General features: G+C 38.9%; 1 protein-coding gene across 2 annotated transcripts in view; it reads right to left on the reverse strand.

Moving 5' to 3' along the window:
* Window positions 1-1,589: 1,589 nt before the first annotated feature.
* The window catches only part of LOC111162154 (PHD finger protein 6), a 47,186-nt gene continuing 28,889 nt past the window's right edge, over window positions 1,590-19,886 (reverse strand). Inside the window, exons 6-11 of one of the 2 annotated variants that reach the window (XM_022526344.1) lie at window positions 17,345-17,511; window positions 17,043-17,186; window positions 15,724-15,828; window positions 12,994-13,127; window positions 5,069-5,198; window positions 1,590-4,739 (exon numbers count right to left, since the gene is read on the reverse strand). In XM_022526344.1, coding sequence (XP_022382052.1) covers window positions 5,069-5,198; window positions 12,994-13,127; window positions 15,724-15,828; window positions 17,043-17,186; window positions 17,345-17,511 — 680 coding nt within the window. In that variant the 3' untranslated portion in view covers window positions 1,590-4,739. The other variant, XM_022526345.1, reaches the window with a different exon arrangement.

A 19,886-nucleotide genomic window follows, 5' to 3' on the forward strand; every position in this document is an offset into this window, starting at 1 on the left:
TCAAATAAATAAATAAAAAATCTTAAAAAAAAAAAGCACGGTTTATTTCTATCTTCCTGCTCCCAGCGCTCACTTGAATATACTCTCTCTCAGGTCCCAGTTCAAAGGTTTGGCCCTTCACAGAGCATTTTTGTTTCCGCCTAAGTCTGTTTATGAGATCATTTATCCCAGCATCATATTCCCTATCTCCCTGGCACTGCCCCCACCCCCACTGTAAAAACACATTTATAGCCACAGAGAGGTAGAGACAAAGGCGCAATCTGGGTGTTTGTGGACCTCCTATCTTTTGACAAAGATCCAGGTCTAAATGACTTCGTTACGCTGACCACGTGCAGACCATGCCCGCTGCCCTGCAACACTTGAAATGCGATCATTAACTTTCGTAAGTGACTTTCTAGTTTCCACCCTCTGAACAGAAATCAAGAATGCATTTTTGCTTTAGGTCCTTAATGTCCAGATGCCTCATTATCTAAACAAGGCAAAATTATGTGAACGTTGATCTACAAAGCAGCACCGTCTCTGCAGCTGAGGACTCTAATACATAAATCAGGAGGGTTTTCCCTAAAAAAGATGGACCAGCCCTTTGCTGGCCATAGAATTTTCCTAGGAAATTCTACCAGGCTCATACGTTAGAATGACCTCAGCACCTGCTGATGACTGAAGCTGGAAAAGGAGAACAAAACTCCCCCCCCCCCCCCCGGGCCCCCGCTGCCAGTAGTTTCAGTTAGCTGAAAAAAAGCACAGAATCTCCCTTCTCTAGGTCTTTATGGTGATAATAAAAATGAAACTAAGTAATAAGGAGGCCTGGCTGGCTCAGTGGATATAGAGTGTGCAACTCCTGATCTTGGGGTTCTGAGTTCGAGCTCCACCTTGGGTGTAGGGATTACTTAAAAATAATTTTTTTAGATACAATCTTAAATTTAAAAAAAAATGAAACTAAGTAATATATTTTAAGCACACGCACTCACACACGCATGCACGCACGCCGAGCACTACTAGGTAATGTCTGCACATTAATGTCTGTCCCACAGTTCTGGCGTTAATCAGAACCTGTTCCGTAATTTTTTTTCCTCTCGAGTAGGAATGCAGGTGAGGGCTTTTCTGTATGGAATGAGCACATTCCACTAACTGAAAACTGATTTGTGCCCTGGCTACACCTACCTCACTGTATGAGTGCGCTACTGTAAGTCAGCTGTCCATGATAAAGGGAGGACATTTAAATCTGTAAGTTGGAATCTCTTCACCCTTATTACCAAGCAGATAAACCACACTAGGAGTTTTGGTTTACTTTTCAAAATCACCTTCTACCTAGGTTCCGGAGGACCCAGTTGAAGCCAGGGTTCTCCCTGAATCACGTAATAATAAAAGCACCGAGGAGTCACGCACTTCTGCTGTACCTGGGAGACTGCCGGTTCTCTCCATGGCGAAACCTCTGTGCTGTGACGCCTTGAACTGGACTCGAATGCACTTTTTGACGACCAGTTCCTAAGCCAACTAGGCATCTCGTCTTGAAGACTAAAGGGAGCACCGTCCTATTGTCGCTGCGCGTGTCATTAGACCCTCTCACAAAAAAGACAAGCATACAAACGTGAAAGTCGTAACTCATTTATTGAATGAATAGTATATGCAAGGATACCAATAAAAGGAAACTAATACTACAAACTACCATTTTGAAAATAAAGCCAATATAACAGGAACAAAATATACATAACATGAGAGGAATGTTTGATTTTGACCCATAATGCATTCCTTATCTTTACAACGAACCTAAATGCCTGTTAGAACAAAACTGCATACCTTGGTCTAACCTTTAGTGCTTTTCAAAAAAGCAACAACATTCTAGAACACTTTTCTTTTTCTTTGAGATATTTAAGATTCACACATTTGTTCAAGTACATAGATTCTGATTCAACAGTAGATCTACATAGCTTGTTACTCTCTTAATATCTTGAGTAGCGTGTACTCCTGAGCAAGTACTATCTGAAATTCTAAAATTGCTGATCTTTGAAATAAAATCTATTTCAGCTGTGGGTTTTTAATAAATTGAGATGAAAGTAAAATTCACACCCCACCCCGCCCCCGCCCCCCAGGAACAAAGAGCTCTTATTAAAGTATAGAAACTCAAGTCTATCTTTCTACGCTAAAGAACATTTCTTACTAACAGTTCTGGTAAGGCAATAAATGCTCCAGAATAATCTTCAATATACGCTTGCAAAGATTACACTGTTGAATATCAATAACGAAAACAGAACAAAAAAGAAGAGGGGGAATAAAAAGGAAAGAAAGAAAAGACGCTCCGAAATTTCAAGCTAAAATATGCATAAAAGACAGTCATGGCAGTATTTTTGGAAACGATGTACATGTTATATACTTATCAAATAATGTCATGCTTATTAAAACTACAGTTAAGGACTTAAGAGATGAACAGTAAATACACTGCTGAGGTCCATTTTCCTAAATATTCATACCACAATGTAATTACTACCCAGAAGATGATGACGCTACTTGGGAACATAAGTACTGTACAATTTTTACATTGTAAGGCACTTTTTACTCAGCATGTGACGAAAACATGGATGGAGAATCAAAGTATTGGAGGTTTACAACCAAAGGTGATTTTTCATGTGACTTCAGTTTACATTTCAACTTTGAATGAAAGACCGTTTAGCCAATCACACCACAGTGAGAAAAATAGGTAGCCAGCCACTTAATTCTAGCCAACCAAAAGGTAAAGTGCTATTCTGGTTGCTAGTGGCAGAGAAAGGGGTGAAGAATTGACCCAATACAAATTGACACACTTGATTACATAACAAATCCATCGACTAACAACTACAGTATGTGAAGTCTATGATAGGATCATTGGCTGGCCACTATTACCCCGGCACCTTCCATTTTTCCTAAAAACATAATTACAGTAGTTGTCCGAAAATGAAGGTGCCCTACTGTTCCACGGGTAAGTCTATGGCACACAATGTAAAAATGATCAAGACACAGTGATTCGAAGATTTTAAAATAACAGGTTTCAAGCTGTTGTAAGGAAATAAAGTACAGATCCTTTGGAAAAAGTCACATAGCTTGGTAAACAAACATCTAGATCTGTCGTTGCACTTCAAGTCATGGTGAATTTTGAAAATTCATCACATACACACACACACACAAAAAACTCAATGGCATATTTAGAGCAAAAAGAGAAAAACATACAGGGCAACCCCACTAAAGCTAGTTTCCTTCTAAAAATAATAAAAGATGGTTAAAATAAAGCAATCATTGAGTCCCTTGATTGAAGTGAATGTGTGAATAACACACTTGACAAATGTGACCTTAAGGGACTAGCAGTTAAAAAAAATCAGTCATTAAGCACAGTGTAATTTTCCACCTGTTACATTTTAAAAACGCTTCTCCATAAGCTGCAGAATATCATGATGTACAGTCAAGTTAACATATTATTTCTTATTTGCTAATTTGCTTTAATGTGGTAGGTTAACGAAGAATTCAGAAATCAGAGTCCCTACCCTTGGTACTGAGGTGCTATGGTAATATTAGGCAGACCACAACTAAAGTTTTTTGGTTTTGCCATAAAGAAATACATAAATGTGCTTCAGCAGGTAAGTGTGAAAATCCTTTCTAAACAGCTGCGTTCTTAGGCTTCGATAAACAACTCTGATGATCAAGAAAACACCACCGAGCCCTACCAGGAAAAAACAAAACACGTAGGGCACCGAAAGCCTAGTCAACAGATAAGCAAAGCAATGCATGAAACCATGAGAAGTATTAAATAATTTTTAAAAAATAGTGGTCACAAAATGAAAAATAAATACTGTTTTATGCAGACTGTTTTTTTTTTTTTTATTCCAACAGCGGCTGAGACCTCCTCGTGTACTTTGGGCCAATATATGAAGTGTTCCACACCACACGGCACCTGAGAGAAACCAGTTTCAGACATGGCGGCTGAAGTCCTTCGTGAGTGGTAACCCTTTCAATTTTAAAAAGAGGTTTAATTTGCTGCTGCCAAATCTTAGTTTAAACTTGAAAGGATCCAATCATTTTGCTAGAAGCTCTTTGTAGGACATGATAAGAGAAGAGGTTTACTGTCAAGGGAATTTTGGCGTTAAGCACCGGAGCTCACAACTTAACATCGCCAGTCGCCCGAGTGCATGCTGGTCAGTGAGAACAACTTTAACAGGAACGAAATGAAAAGCTTTAGCACACTTCTTGGAAGAGATTTTTACCATGTGCTGTCAAAGCCAAGAGAAAAAGAAGGTTCTCTTCATTTCTAGCCTCCGTGACTTGAGTGTGAAAAAAAAGAAAATCACAAATTCCCATGTGTTGCCACCAGAGGCGTGTTACTATAAAGTGAAATTTGCTTATGCTTTCCCTTGAGTATGAGTCCACTAAACAAACTTAGACACTCTAAACAGTAGAACTTTTGTTCAGTCCAGAAATATAGCTTACTTCATTTCAATGTCTGCTTTAACTGTTGACACTATACACAGGGTTAATAGTGTTTCGATTGCTTCCCAGAAACTGCAAACTACAGCTAGTAATATCAACATGTCAAATTCTGCCATCTAGTGAAGGCTCATAAAACAAACAAGACGTTTTTAGGCAGTTCAATGAAGGATCTAAGAGTTGGGCAGTAAAAAGTGACAAACCCTTTTTGATTTTAGAAAACAGTGAAAAAAGAATAGTAGTTATGGATGTCTTATTCATTCCCAGTTTTCTAACTCTGTCCCATGAACCTGTTTAAAAGATGATAAAAAATTGTAAAATATGATGTTTGAGGGGAACACAATAAATATCAAGTTACTGAGGAGCAAGAACATCTTACTGGTTCGACATTACAGCTATGCTGATTGATAAAGCGGATCGCTTGTTTTTATTGTTACAAAATCAGCTAGTTAAAAAAAAAACTATGCAAGCCTACACAATCCTTTAGCATTCTAGTAACATGCTGAACTAAACATAATAGCATTAAAAAATCATACTGCATATACCATTACTCCAACAACGTTACTTATCAGCGAGTACTGTATCCCGACAACAGATCCGACACACGTAACGTTCATACCTAGTTTCCATTAAGTTGCTGCTGAGTTAGTTGCTGCTGGTCAATTTCTACTTTTCCCCGGCTTTTACTCTCTCGTTCCTCATCTTCTTCGTCTCTCTCATCATTCCCACTATGATTTTTACAGTACAGTCTACAATGAGGAAAGATAAAAATCTCAAAATGTTTTCTCGCTGTTGATGAGAATATATTTATGCCATTAGTAAATGAGGTCGGTGCCCACTTAAAATAGCTATGCTTTTTAAGAATGCTACAATTAGTTACATGTCGTCCATTTCTATCTGAATGATAGGAAAGCACACTATTAGTGAGATCATAAAAAGTTCATCTGAAATAAAACCTGTGGTTTAGGATAAAAGTTGTCGTGTATGCCCAAAGATATATAGACATTTCCTCATTTTACGCATTGAGATTAAAAATAAAGCTTCCAGCCTACTTGAACATATAAACTTGCAGGTATGTAGACGAATAGTCCAATTCTACGTTTCAGATACAGAATTCAAAAGCACATTTTAGGACATAATATAAACTCTATAGATACTGCTGCTTTCTGCTCGTATTACATGAAACACTTTTATTCAAACTCCCCACAATGTCATTTCATCATTAGTGTCCTGGCCCTTCATGAGCCCCCTAACAATTTGGCTCGGTCTCTATTTTCATTCATTCATTTATTTGGCTCGGTCTGTCTTGATCTAGACTGGCTCCTCCCAACTTCTTTGTTCCCCATGACACTGACTTTTGGGGAAAAGTTAGACCAGCTACCTTTTCAACTGTACCATTCTGGATTTGTCTAACTGTGGGACTGTTTCATTTGGTTCTCTCTTACCCCATATTTCCTATAAACTGGAAATAAGGTCTAAGGGTTTGGTTAACTCTAGGTTCAACTTTTCCTTGTGAGTCCAGGATATTTGATAGGGGACCCTGCACACTTCAGGAGGCATGTTAATTTCAGAATGCCCCACTATTAGTGACGTTGTTGGATCATTTGGTTAAAGTGGTGGTGATAGCCAGACTTTTCCATTGTACAAGTAGGTTTTCCCCCTTTAAAATCAGCAAATAACCTCTGAAGTGGTTTGACGTCTGGCTATTCTGACAACCTTTTATGTGGGTATATACACTGTTTATTTGGCATTCATTGTTTTTAATAAAAAAAAGCAATGCGTGTTATTTAGGACAAGGGTGTAGGTAGGCCAATTAATGTATACATACCACTATGTGTTTTATAGTTAACCACCCCACCATAATCAATGGGTGAGCTGACATCAGCTCAGTTTCAGGTCAATTATATATACCATGACAAGATGGAACAATGCTTTAAAAATGTTCAGTGGGTGCCCTCTTGTGGTCAGCAGTAGGTAAGACACTCATATACGAATTCTGACACAAATGACCTAAAACTAGGTTTAACATGAAGAGTTTCTAACGTGTGAGTAGAATAAAAGGTAGGGAGGGGGGTGGGGAGCAACAATAACAACCGACTTCCAACCTAGTTTTGCTTATTTTTTAATTTTTAAAACATTTTCAATGATTTCCAAAGAACTATGGAGAATCTGTATTCTTCAAATGCTACATGTTGGCAATCACTTAAAAATAAACCAACAGGGGCACCTGGGTGGCTCAGTGGGTTAAAGCCTCTGCCTTCGGCTCAGGTCATGATCCCAGGGTCCTGGGATCGAGCCCCACATCGGGCTCTCTGCTCAGCGGGGATCCTGCTTCCTCCTCTCTCTCTGCCTGTCTCTCTACCTACTTGTGATCTCTATCTGTCAAATGAATAAATAAAAAAATCTTTAAAAAAAAAATAAACCAACAGCCTGAGTTCAAATATCAGGAGTGAATTCCTTTATAGTGTACCTATAAAGTGTCTTCCTCCAAAGTATAACCTGAATTAAGCCTTTAAGCCAACTTATAAATTACACGGTAGAGGAACAAGGTGAATGGCATCATGAAAAGACAAAAAAATAAATCTAGAATGTGGGCCTTTCACAGGACGACTTATCAGGGTTCTGCAACAATAGGGGGGAAGGCAGGATGGAGTGGGGATTGCTCTATTTTGAGAGACTTACGAGACATACTCATTAAATGCAGTGTAGGGGCCTTGTATGTATTGAGATTTGAACAAATCGGGTCTGGAAAGGCATTTCCAAGACAACTGGGGAAATGTGAACGTGGACTTGGGAGATGACACTAAGAACTTCCTGCCAGTTTTAAAAGTGTGGTAATGGCATAGTGATACTGATGTATGTAGGGATACACTGACAAGAGGTGTGGGATTCTGCTTCAGCGGAAAGGAAAAACAGTAGATGAGAGCAAGTGTGGCAATAACTCGGGAGCTGCTGAGATGGGGAGTGGCTACAGTATCCTATTACTGTATACTTTTGAAAAATTTCAGTAAGAGCCCTTAGTTGTTAAAACAGATTTTAATCTTTTTATAGCATCAGTTTTCACTCCCATGGGCCCGTTACGCGTCCTTTGCCAATCTAGACACCAAGACCACAGGTGACATCCTGTCAAACAAGATCCCTGTCACATAATTTACTTTTTTATGGTGGGGGACTCACTTTTTAAACATACATATTTTAAAAATTTTAGTAATACAGCAGAGACAATAAAACAGGATAAGCAGAAAAACTATGTATGGAATCTTCCCTCACCTTCTTAAGGAACAAATACATTTAATCTAATGAATAGATTAATGTAATAATTTAATGAATATATTCAGGATCCAGAAGGAGCCAGTAAAGAAGGAAAGCCACATGCAGGAGGGGGAAGCCACTTCATTCGGAAGTATTTCTCCTTGCATTTCCTACTTGTGCGTTCTTCTACCCCCAAACTACTTGCACACGGACTCATTTGAACTCAAGAGTCTCTATGAACAGAAGCTGGAATCCGCACCATAAGCAGATTTTAGAAATAAATTTCAATGTGAAAAAATAAAGAGTAATTCAAATCACTGTGGATGCTGGTGTAAATATTTTCTTTAGAGACGGTCACTGTGACGTGGTTTCTTAATAGCTAAAGATTAAAAACCATCAATGTCTAAAAAAGGAACTGATTACACTGATAGACCCGTACAATGGAATACTATGCAACCATTAAAATGGTGATATAAAACTGTTTAATGTCACAGAAAAATGTCTCAGATATAGCAAGTGGAAGACAGATTACAAAAGCGTATATAAGATCTTTTTATGAATAAATGCGCATACACAATCACATACATGTCTAGAAAATATCCTGGAAGATTTAAAATTCTCTCTGCTGGTAGAACTGAAGTTCACATTAGGCCTTTTCCCCTTATCTTTATTTTCCACTTTTTTTTCCCCCAAAGTGAAAATGGGTAAATATTACAGTATGTAAGTGGGGCTGAAATTTAAATACAAGAATTTTCCACATATCTGATCTTAGATGTTTAGCACAGGCCTGTTTTTAAATCTTAATGCTACTTTAAATAACGGACTGCTTATAAAAATATTCAGCCACTGAACTATATAAATATAAAACTGCTGAACAGTAAGTTGTATAAATTGCTTCTCTCCCATCCCCATGCAGTGGATGAGGTAACAACTGTTAAAGTACATTTGCGAACACAGACACGTATCTTGTGCACGCGTGTTTTCTATGCGCCAGAACAGGGTCTCACACAACTCGGTTGTTTGGAAGCAACCCCAGAACACCTCTCCGTGACTCTCCACGTGGATCTACTTCCGTCTTTCATTGCTGCATAGTATTCCATTAAATGCGCCTACTAAAACTTGAGTCTCTGGATAGACATTGTTTTGGGCTTGATTTTTGCCGTTGTGGGTTAAAAATTCCTTTCCCATTTCACCTTCGGTTAACTCTAGCTGTTATTCCCTTGGCAACTGCGCCGAAACTGGCATGGCGCGTCCGCTTCTTTACTAAGCCGCCCCCCCCTTCCAGCAGGTAGATGGAAGCTGGCTCAGAATTCTATTCTGATGAGCCGGCTCTCTGGCCCTGTGTGGTGTGACCTGAAAATGCCCTATGCCTAGCCGACTGTCCCGTAACAGGTGCTGGCTCAATGGGGTAAGCAGCTTTTAAGGCGGGGGGGGGAGGGGGCGGGAAGGATCCCCTGTGGCCCCACCCAGCGTGAATCCAAACTGACTGGGCCTGCGCTGTACCGCAAGCGCGCCCTCGAGGCCGCAGATGCTGCCCTGCCGGCCAGCGGCACTTCCTGTCTCTATCCCCAAGCTGACTGATGCCATCTGCGCTAATCGCACCAATCCCAGCACAGGTGCGTCAACAGGGTGCCCTAGTGGGTAGTGCGGCTATCCTTCACGGGGCAACGGAACTGCCTGCACATACATCTTTGTGCTGTTTTCTGCTTCCCTGGCAGAAATCCCTACCACGCATACCATGCATACGCAAAATACATTATTTTGTTAAAGGCGGTGGTCTCCAATGCTGAACTGCTCTCCTAAATTGTAAGTTAAATTCACCATCAAATGCAAATGCCAGGTCTCCAGAACCTGGTCGACAGGTGAATCCTACTCATCTTTGCCCATCAGATAGGCAAAAACTAGAAAGATATTGTTTAATTTGCATTTCTTTCATTACTAAGGGTGAGTGGCTTTTCACATGCTTATAACCCACGGCTAGTTCTCCTATAAACTGCCTTTTCACGTTCTTCACCCATTTTATCCCCCCTAAACTGGGCTCTTTTTCTTAAGGATCTGGAGTTCTCTTTAGCCTAATTTTAATGTAGTCAAAAATTCCAAGTTTCCTAACACGTTTAGAAAGGTCATCTGTACTCAAGAGATTCTAGAAAATTTCTCCTACATTTTCTGTTTTACTTCGGGTTAGATTTTTAGCCCATCGAGGAGGTATTCCTGGGGTACAGTCTGAGGTAAGGATTCAAACTGTTTCCTAAATGGAGCCAACTATATAAGCTGTACAGAGATCAGATACTGAATAATCAATCCATCCTGTCTCCACAGATCTAGAACCACCGAAATTACCCAACAAAGACATGGATCTGTTTCCTGTGATCTTTGTCACTGTGCCAGTACCAGTTTTTTAATTACTGGGTGAGTACCTACTTTCCCCTCTCCCCTTGGTAGCACTGAAGCAGATTTGGGGAGCATTGTGCCCACCAGGGGTGCACTTCCCAGCCCCCGCTGGATAGGTGACTGAATTCCAGCTAATGAGATGCTGAGCAGAAGTGTGTGTGGAACCTCCTGGAAGGAGGATTAAAAACCCGTCAGCTGGAGGAACTGCCACTTTGTCCTTCCGCTTTCCTTTGCTCCCACTTCCTCCTACTGCCTACGGAAGGACACCCCAGGGATGAGAGAGCAGGAAGATGGTAATCCGGGTCTCTGATGACACAGAGAAGAGGCTAACACATTGGACTGCACTCCTTGGGACATCTTGCAGGGGAGAAACAAATTTCTATCTTGTTTAAGCCTCTAGTTCTTCCCTGTTCATAAGGTAACTTAATCATTACCAGTAGAAAATAATAACCCACTCACTCTTCTAGATAAAACCATCGACATTTTATATTTCATCAAAATTGTACTCGATGTATAGATTAATTTGAGAAGAATAGGTGTCTTTCAGTGTTGAGGAACTTTTCATCAGGGAACATAATACATTTTACTATCCACTTGGGTCCCGTGTAAAACACTGTGTTTTGTTTGTTTTTTTTAAAGGTTCAACTTTGGTGTGCGAATGTCTGTGGGGAAGGAGTAGAGGGTGACATTTTTCCTTGCTATTTTCTAACTAGTTGTTACTGGAGCTGTTTTTAAAACTTCATCTCATAGTCAGCAACCTTACTGAGCTCTTATTTAGTAAATTGAGTTGGTCCCTTTGGATTTTCTTGGTAGACAATGACATCAATAACAAATATTGACAATTTTATTTTGCTCCTTCATGGTATTTATTAGACATTTTTCTTCCTTCTCTTGTTGCAGCGGCTTAACCCTCCAGAAGAACGCTGAAAAGTAACATTGGTAGTTGGCACCCTTCTCTGGTTCCTGATCTGAATGGAAGTGTATTGGTATAGTGGCTCTCAATTATGGATGAACTTGAGAATAACCTGGAGAGTCATCGAAAAACATGGTTTGGGCCTCAATCCACGGAGTTTAAAATCTCCGGGGCCCAGGCACGAACATTTTTAAAGAGGGCCCTATCCACCCTCAGGTGGTTCGAGGCTCAGCCCTGGTTAAGAACCACTGTCCCTTTAACACTTCGCTGTTGTCTTCTCATAAATGCTCTATTAGGACCCCCCGCTTCCCACGGGGACCCTTGGTACTGCACTTTAAAGTTCAGAAATGGGTCTTGAATGCTATGAAATGCCTTTTCACCATCCACCAGGAAGGTGATAGGATTTTTCTTTCTCTGTTAATGGCAATGGATCACATTAATAGATTTCCTAATTCTGAATAGTCTTCAAATTGTTAGAAGACAGCACTGCATTTGATGTTCTAACATTTTATTAGGACTTTGGTATATTATTTATAACAGTGAGACTGGTCTATAGCTTTCTTATTTGCTTTTGTTTTAAATGCTATCTTTGTCAGGTTTGGTCTCCCAGTTATGCAAAGTTTTAAGGAATGAACCAAGTCTTTCATCTCTGCTATGCGCTCGACCTCTTTAAATAGTATTGGAATTCTCTGTTCCTTAAAGGCTTGATAGAACTCACTTGAAAAACAGCTCTGCCTTTATTATTAAACAGAGTTTGGCAAATTTTATAATACAGCCCTCGCACCTCATCCAGTTACCCAAATGCATGGCGGCTGTCTGTATAAACTACTTTGTATACGGGGCAGTAGGGTGTTTACTCATTGGCCTACTACATCCTGGGAATGTAAGGAAGTGCTTTACAACTCGCAAAGGCAAGTCGGAAAATCCACGGATCCCCACCAACTTCTTGTCATTCAAGCAAACAAATGGAACCATTATAGATGCGCACTGATATGAAAGACCCGGAAAACAGAAGGTAACATGTCATCCCAAATCTCCAAACCTTGTGCCTTCATCACAGGCGTAAGAGTGTCTCTGACCTTCTGTCTTCACAAATGCACCCGCTTCTAAGCTACCACGAACCCTCACCTGGACCCTGAGCAGGAGCCTCCCAACTCACCTTCCCATCTGCACCCTTGCTTCTGTCCCACCTTCGGGTCTTGCGCGTGCTGTTCCTTCTGCCTAGGACACTGTCCCAATGCCCACCCTGACCTTCACCCAAGAAGATCAAGCTCTTCAGCTCAAGCTCTATTTCCTTAAGGACATTCCTAAACACTCTGCAGTACAGACTATGAGTCAGGTCCTCCTTGCTGGCTGCTCTCGTAGTGCTTTGTAATGGATCCTTTCCAGCACTTAAGTAGATTGTAATTGTAGATTTATTTATGTGCTCATTTAATTAATATGTCTCTCCCACTAGACTACAGGCTTCAAGGGAACATAGTCTGTGCCTCTACTGATCACTCTATTTTTTTTAAAAGATTTTATTTATTCATTTGACAGAGACACAAAGAGAGTGAGTGAGAGAGGGAACACAAGCAGGGGGAGCGGGAGGAGAAGCAGGCTCCCTGCTGAGCAGGGAGCCTGATGCGGGGCTCGTGCGGGGCTCGATCCCAGAATGGTGGGATCCTGACCTGAGCCGAAGGCAGACGCTGAACTGTCTGAGCCACCCAGGCGCCCCCACTGATCACTCTTGTATGCCCAGCTCCCAGCACAAAACCTGGCATTTGGTAAGCATGAAGCATACTGGCCGAATGAATGCGAATCCAGGGATGTGTAGTCAGAGGAAGACGCCAATCGTAGTACTTGTTTCTTTATATATAAGAGTCCTAAGTATTCTACGCTTGGCTAAATACCACCTAGGAATCATGACCAAGTAAACTAATGCCATCTATTTAAGGGCAATTACTTACTGACAAGTTTAGGCAAATGGACAATTGTTGTTCTCTTACTTGTAAATTCCTCGTGACATATTTTCAATGTATTTAGCTTTGTCTTGTACTCCACAGTGGTAATGGTAAGTCTTAACACAGGCTTTTATTTCACATCCAATAGTAGCACCGGGCTGACTGCAAAGTGTACATTTCTGTTTAAGGGAAGAGAAAGAATGATCATAAGCAGTATTTCAAAGTTTTTGCAACCTTATTTATTCTATTTTAGCCATATTTCAGCCACACATTCTAGTTTACAAAGAAAACAGCCAGTTTTCTATGGAAAAACAGTACAGTGAACTTACTGTTTAGCAGATCTGTTAAATCATGCCGCAAGTTAAACCATACTTCGATAGACTTTCTGATATTAAGTCACTCCCTGATGCTTCCATTATTTACCTATACTAACCTTCGAAGATCTGACATCCAAACATAAACAAGACACTCCTCAATACCGCCAAACACCAAAGAATTAGATTCTGTTACTTTAGTGGTTGGCTTCTTCTGCTCCCTGGGACCAGTTCCTTTCCTGTGATGACTGAAGAATGAGAAGACAGGAAAGCAATTCCCCACCAAGAGGGATTGCTACCAAGTAGGTAAAAGGGCAGAGGGAGACTGAAGGGGCTGAAATCTTTTCAAGACATCGCGTCTTGGCCTCATTCAGCCAGGCTTGCCTCAAGAATGTTCTGAGATTCAAAGGTGGTTGTTGACAAAAGAGTTTCACAGTCAAGTAAGTTTGAGGAATGCTAGTTTTAAACAGACTGCTTGACTGCAGAACTTCTCACAGCCTTTCTGCAAGAAGGAGGGTACAGTAAATAGTTTCCAAATTACTGAACTCCAGATGCCCTTATATTTTTGGACGGGTGGGGGGGCATCTTGACGGACTACTTTCCTTTGGAGCACACTTGGGAAAGTGCTAGTTTGGTGTTTACATGAACATTCAACTGGGCAGAGGTGAATGAGTTGACCAGGAGGATTGACTGTTACACTAGTCACCTACTTGGACCGCAGCTGTATGACATGACAACACTGCTTGGTATGGTAAGCTGAAGAGATTTTTCCCTTATTTTTTTTAGTATCCTACATTCTGATTTAAAGGAGTTTCATTTTTACAAGAGTAATTGAAGTATCAGAACGGAAACTGGATTTAAGTGGAACAGATCACATCAACGATCTTCACACCTTCAGAAATGCAGCTCCACAAAGAAAGGGGCATCTCTAAGGGATTCAGATAAAGCTCACCAACATGGCAAACCACTAGATGAGACACTGAAGGGGAACTTCACAACAGAGGGGGGAGGGAGTAGACTCACCTCCTGAATCCAAGGATCAGACATTACGACTAGTCTGATGTAATAAAATACAGATGACAGAGTCCTACCTGTAGGTATTCTTACCCCCAAAAATCTTGACACTGAATCTAATCAAGCCTTTACATCTAACTTCCACTTTAAAAGAAAATCTGGTGGATAGAGGGACAAGTTAAATGGCATCATGAATAAGCAGACAGACAGATAAAACATATGGGACATGGGATATTGCCTACAGGACAAATCATTCATTTTCTTCAACAAGACAATGGCATACGACGAAACAAAAACAGACACAACAAAGACAAGGAGAGAGGGAAATGCCCTGGGTTGTCACATCAAGGATACAGAACCACCAAATGCAATGAATGGGTGATCCTCCTCTGGATACTGAGTCACATGAATTGACTTTAAAAAGGTACTTTTGAGACAATTGGGGAGATACAAATACGAACTGGGTATTAAATAACACTGAGAACTCAATGTTAATTCATAAGGTGTAATGACATTGTGGTTAGGTAAGAAAATGTCCAACTTTGAGGAGATACATACTGAAATAATGTAGAGGTGAAATGATAGGAAGTCTCAGCTCTGCTTTAAAACACTTCAAGCAACAAGAATAAAAGGCAGAGATGAAGCAAGTGCCGCAAGTTCTTGATAACTGATGGGTCAAGGTGATGGACAGACGTGTGTTACTAGTCTTTCTAATTTTGAGATGTTTGAAAATTTTCACAATAAAAAAATTTTTAAATTCAGGTCATCTCTAGAGACAGTTGAGGTCTTAAAAGATTTATCATTCCATTGACATTTTATAATATTTATCAACTGTAAAGGAGTAAGTAATCAATAAAGATGCCAATATTTCTTAAAGCTATTTATTAGTAATTCAGTATGTTTAAAAACATGAGACTTAGGCACAGTTTATAAAGAAAACTTTAAAGCTATGGTAAACATTTTAAGAGACATAACTGTGTATGTGAACTTTAACTAAACAGAAGGCTCTGAAAAAAATCTTTTCCTTTTATTTGAAAAAAAAAGAAAGAAAAAAAAAATAAAGAACAACATGGGGAAGTTCCCAATGATCTATTAGGATTATGGAACTGTTCTTTAAGCAAGCTGAAATAATATTAACATTTTAAACTTAGTAAGGTGTGTCACATTCACATCTTCATTTATTTTATTAAAAGACTCTCAGATACCCTGAAATATAAATCTCAGTGTAATTCTCTTAGGTACTGAAGTTACATAGAAAGAGGAGTAAGTTCCAGAAACATCAGCATCCTTTATTGTATTACAAATAAGTCAAATATATACTTGCTTTAACATATGAACTACTTTAGATTAGCTGTTTTAATGACTGGATAAATTTGAGATGTGTTCTAAATTTAAAGCAGAAAGTCAGAAGAGTAACGTTGCATAGCATAAATATAAAACCACAGACCATTCTTTTTCCTCGCTTAATCTCCTGAAGTACAGTTTTAATATCAAAATCTCCAAATTCTGCTCTTGATGTTGTTGTGAGCTGGACTGTGCCAGAAGAAAATAACTAGGAAAGAAAAATGCAGAAACATTTAATGTTCAGAACCCTTGTGAGAAAAAGATTAAACAATGGAATAACAAATGTGTTCTACTACTTCAATATCCTGAGAAAGAGAACTTTTCTTTAAAAATCAAGTATCAACTCCAGTATTTTTAACACATTCAGATGTCTGATTAAAATATAATCCAAAATAAGGACAACAGGTGCAGTCGGTTAAGCGTCCGGCTCTTGGTTTCAGCTCAGGCCATGATCTCTGGATCATGGGATCGAGCCCTGTGTGGGGCTCCGCACTTGGTGGGGAGTCTGCTTCTCTCCCTGTCTCTCTGCCCCTTCGCATGCATGTGTTCTCTCTCCCTCTCTCTCTCTCTCTCTCTCCCTCTAATAAATAAATCTTTAATTTAAAAAAAGGAAAATAAAACAAAACTAATGTTGCCAGTGTGGACCCAAGATTAAATATTTCATTCAACAATGCAGATTTTAACAGTGTTACCCAGTCGTCTCCATCGTTTTATGTTTCCACAGAGTTTTAAAAAATAGTTTAAACTGGCAAATTTCAGCCACAGATGTAGATCAAAATTACCTGGGGATATATTTTTTAGACTAGACAGTTCTGGGATATACTCCAGGGGTGTGTATTTCGGAAAAAGCTCCCCAGGCAAGTCTGATACACATCTCTGGTCAAGAACCCCGGATATTAATAAATACAATTTTAAAAACCTAACCATAAATGGGATGAATAACTGAATCCAATCAAATTCAAAAATGTTTATGTATCCTGTAAGTCAGACCCGGATCTAAGGACGCAAAGATCAAGCACAGTTCCTCTCTTCAAGGAATTAAAAGTCTGTTATGGGAGAGGATCATAAATGACTGCAGGGCAATGTGTGAGGGACAATGACACAGACATGAACTGGGCTACAGGGCAGGCCGACCGTGTATCTTCCATCACAAGTTTATAAAGCGCAAAGTTGTACAGTCACAAAATAGTTAACTGTCATTATCTAGAATATGGGAACTCTAATTAGGACTCCTTTAGATCTTACTAAATCATAAAGGCTATATTTTTAAAACCTAAGAACTATGAGGATATGGAACTACAGGATATACTATTCCTAATTCTATACCACTTACGCTGGAGAGAAAAGTGCCCTATTTGGTTACTAGCTAAATGCCTTTCCAAAAAACCTGGGTTTAAAAGCACATGAAAGAACCATGCTTACCATGCACTTATAATGTGCAGCTGCCTTCTTGGCATTAAATATATGCAGCTTTCCTCTTGCTTCGTTTTCTTCCTCTCCTACATGACAAAATCCACATTTAGGTCTGGTGTCACTAGGGCTGCTTCTATGTGGAGACCGATCTCTCTGCAAATGCAAAAGAAAAAAAAAAGAAAAAACTTAAAAATATATTATCAGCACCTTCAAGCTTCGTTAACAATTCAAATGATGAGCTTTACCTATACACACGGTTTAAACGAAATAATCGTGGTACAACAAAAAGAATCCCACATTTTTCTACTTACGTAGGAACTACTTTCCATTTCATCTGTTCCATGGGAGGATGTGGACCTGGTATCTTCCGACAGCCCTTTAAAATTAGTTTTTCGTGGCCTTCCTTTGCGACTTTTCTTTTTACTTTTAGGTGATGAGGGCTCCAATTCATGTTCGTTAAAACTTTCTTCTAAGTCAGCTGCTCAAAAATGAACAAAAACTTGACACGGACTCATCTTAAAATGAACATTTGTTCATGGGTCCTTAGAATATGCATTTCTCCTTAGAATGAAATCCCCTCCAGAGATGAAGGGAAATGGTCTGTGGTATGCTCGCTATAGCAACCTTAATGTTTCATATAAATGTAACAAAAATTGAATATAAAAACATAGTTTTATTATAATCACTGTCATTATTCCTTTTGAATTTATAATTCTATAAAAATGAGTTTTGGAATCTTGACTGTGCACATAAGTCAGTAAACATTTTCAGACTCTAATAAAGTCAATTCTCAGAACTAGCACTTGTACTGTTTTTTTTTTTTTTTTTACCATAGGTTTCAAAGCGTTTTCCCTCACACTGTTGGTGAAATCAGAACACTTAAAAGAAAATAAACTTACTCTAACTTGGAAAACTAAATGAAAATAAAGCAGGTGTATCTGTGCTGTCCGGTAATAGCAGCCATGAGCAAATGGTGGCTTTTTACAATTTCTGTTGCTTATAATTAAACAAAACCAAACCCGCAGTTTCTCACTCACACTGACCACATTTCAAGTGCTTATTACCAGTCACATGAGGCAAGCTGCGCCTGTACCAGACATCACAGATAGAGAATGTTTCTATCATCACAAAAATAGTTCTACCAGACATCGCAGTTCGAGCATAGCTCCTTGAATTATCATGAAAATCAGATGATCATATTCAACGAGGAGGTCTTGTACAAATGAACTAACTACTGATCAAGTAATTAGACAAATGTTAAGTATAAAAGGCATTTCTAACATAAATGGTTAAAAAAAAGCTGTGTTGCAAGTTAGTTGTATACTTTAAGAGATTAAACAAAATGTATGTAGAAATTTTACAACTACATTTCCCAGCAATTTGAAAATAATTTCTACCATTAACGGAAGGGTGTTTCATTCAGTTATTCACTATAAACATTTATTGAGGCCCTACTGTACCTAAGACAATGTATTTAGTGTAAAAAGGTATAAAAACCAAACATTCACTTGTCTTTTAGAGTCCAACTAAAAGTTTTAGGCACAGTTCTAATGCCTCCATTGTTTTTTTCTTTTAACGTAAGTCTTCAATTCTAGGGACTAATTTCTCAATGAGAAAGCATATCAACTTCGAATCATAGATGCTAATATGTTTCCTAATAAATACTACAATGGTTTTTAATTTTTTATTGTTTTAGAAATAAAAGCATAGTCATTATGACAAGAAAGGGGTAATTTAATTACTGTATCTGAATACATAAAACTCAAGGAACCGAAAGCATCGGACTGTGAAATAGTTAATAAAAATTTATATCAATGCCACTTCACATAACTGCAGTAGGGTTTGAAGGAGGAAAAAAGGGGAAAAGGTAGAAGTGGATAGCATTTTATAGGCAACAAGGCAAATTTATATGGCTAATTCCCTGTGAAGACAGAGAAGTCAAAAATACCTTCTGATCTTAACATTATAGCAAATTTCCTATCAGAACACATCACAGACTTTAAACATTCAAACTGACAGCTTCTAAGAAACAGAATTTCATTAGGACTGTCAGAATTACTTGCAGTTGCCCCAAATTTAAAAATTCTTTAAAATAAAAAATAAGCAAATGTTTCAATCATTCTGATACATGTTATACTGTACATGTGATACACATAATATTCTGTTACAATGAAAACAAATAATCACTAACACGGTAACACTGCATTCTTAAACACCGTTAAAGAAATTACTTAACTGATTCCATTATCAGGCCAACATGACTAGTATTCCAAATGGCTTTCCTTTTTTTTTTTTTTTTTTTTTTTTTGGTCCTAAATGTGGAAAATTTGGGTTTAAATTTTTTGGGGACTTTTTTTTTTTTTTCAAGATTTTATTTATTTATTTGACAGAGAGAGATCACAAGTAGGCAGAGAGGTAGGCAGAGTTGGGGGGGGGTAGCAGGCTCCCTGTGAGCAGAGAGCCTGATGCAGGACTCGATCCCAGAACCCCGAGATCATGACCTGAGCCGAAGGCAGAGGCCCAACCCACTGAGCCACCCAGGCACCGTTTTAGGGGACTTTAACAGCAATAGTAAAAATCGTAAAAGACTGACAAATTTAACTATATTAAATTTTCAAACTTACATAGCAAAGAAAGTGTTAAAATTAAAAGGCAAACAATAAACGAGAAAAACCTGCTGTAATTGTGAAAAAGGATCACTATCCTTACGATATAAGCTCGTAAGAGATTAACACCCCAACTGAAAAAATGGACCAAACATATGATCAAATAATTCACAGAAAATAAGTAGTTAAACATAGTTCTATAGAACATTTGACTTCTCTGGATTCAAAGTGTAAATTAAGTGATATG

The sequence above is a fragment of the Enhydra lutris genome, unplaced genomic scaffold, assembly GCF_002288905.1.
Source record: "Enhydra lutris kenyoni isolate GAN:26980312 unplaced genomic scaffold, ASM228890v2 scaffoldscaffold89, whole genome shotgun sequence".
NCBI lineage: Eukaryota > Metazoa > Chordata > Mammalia > Carnivora > Mustelidae > Enhydra > Enhydra lutris.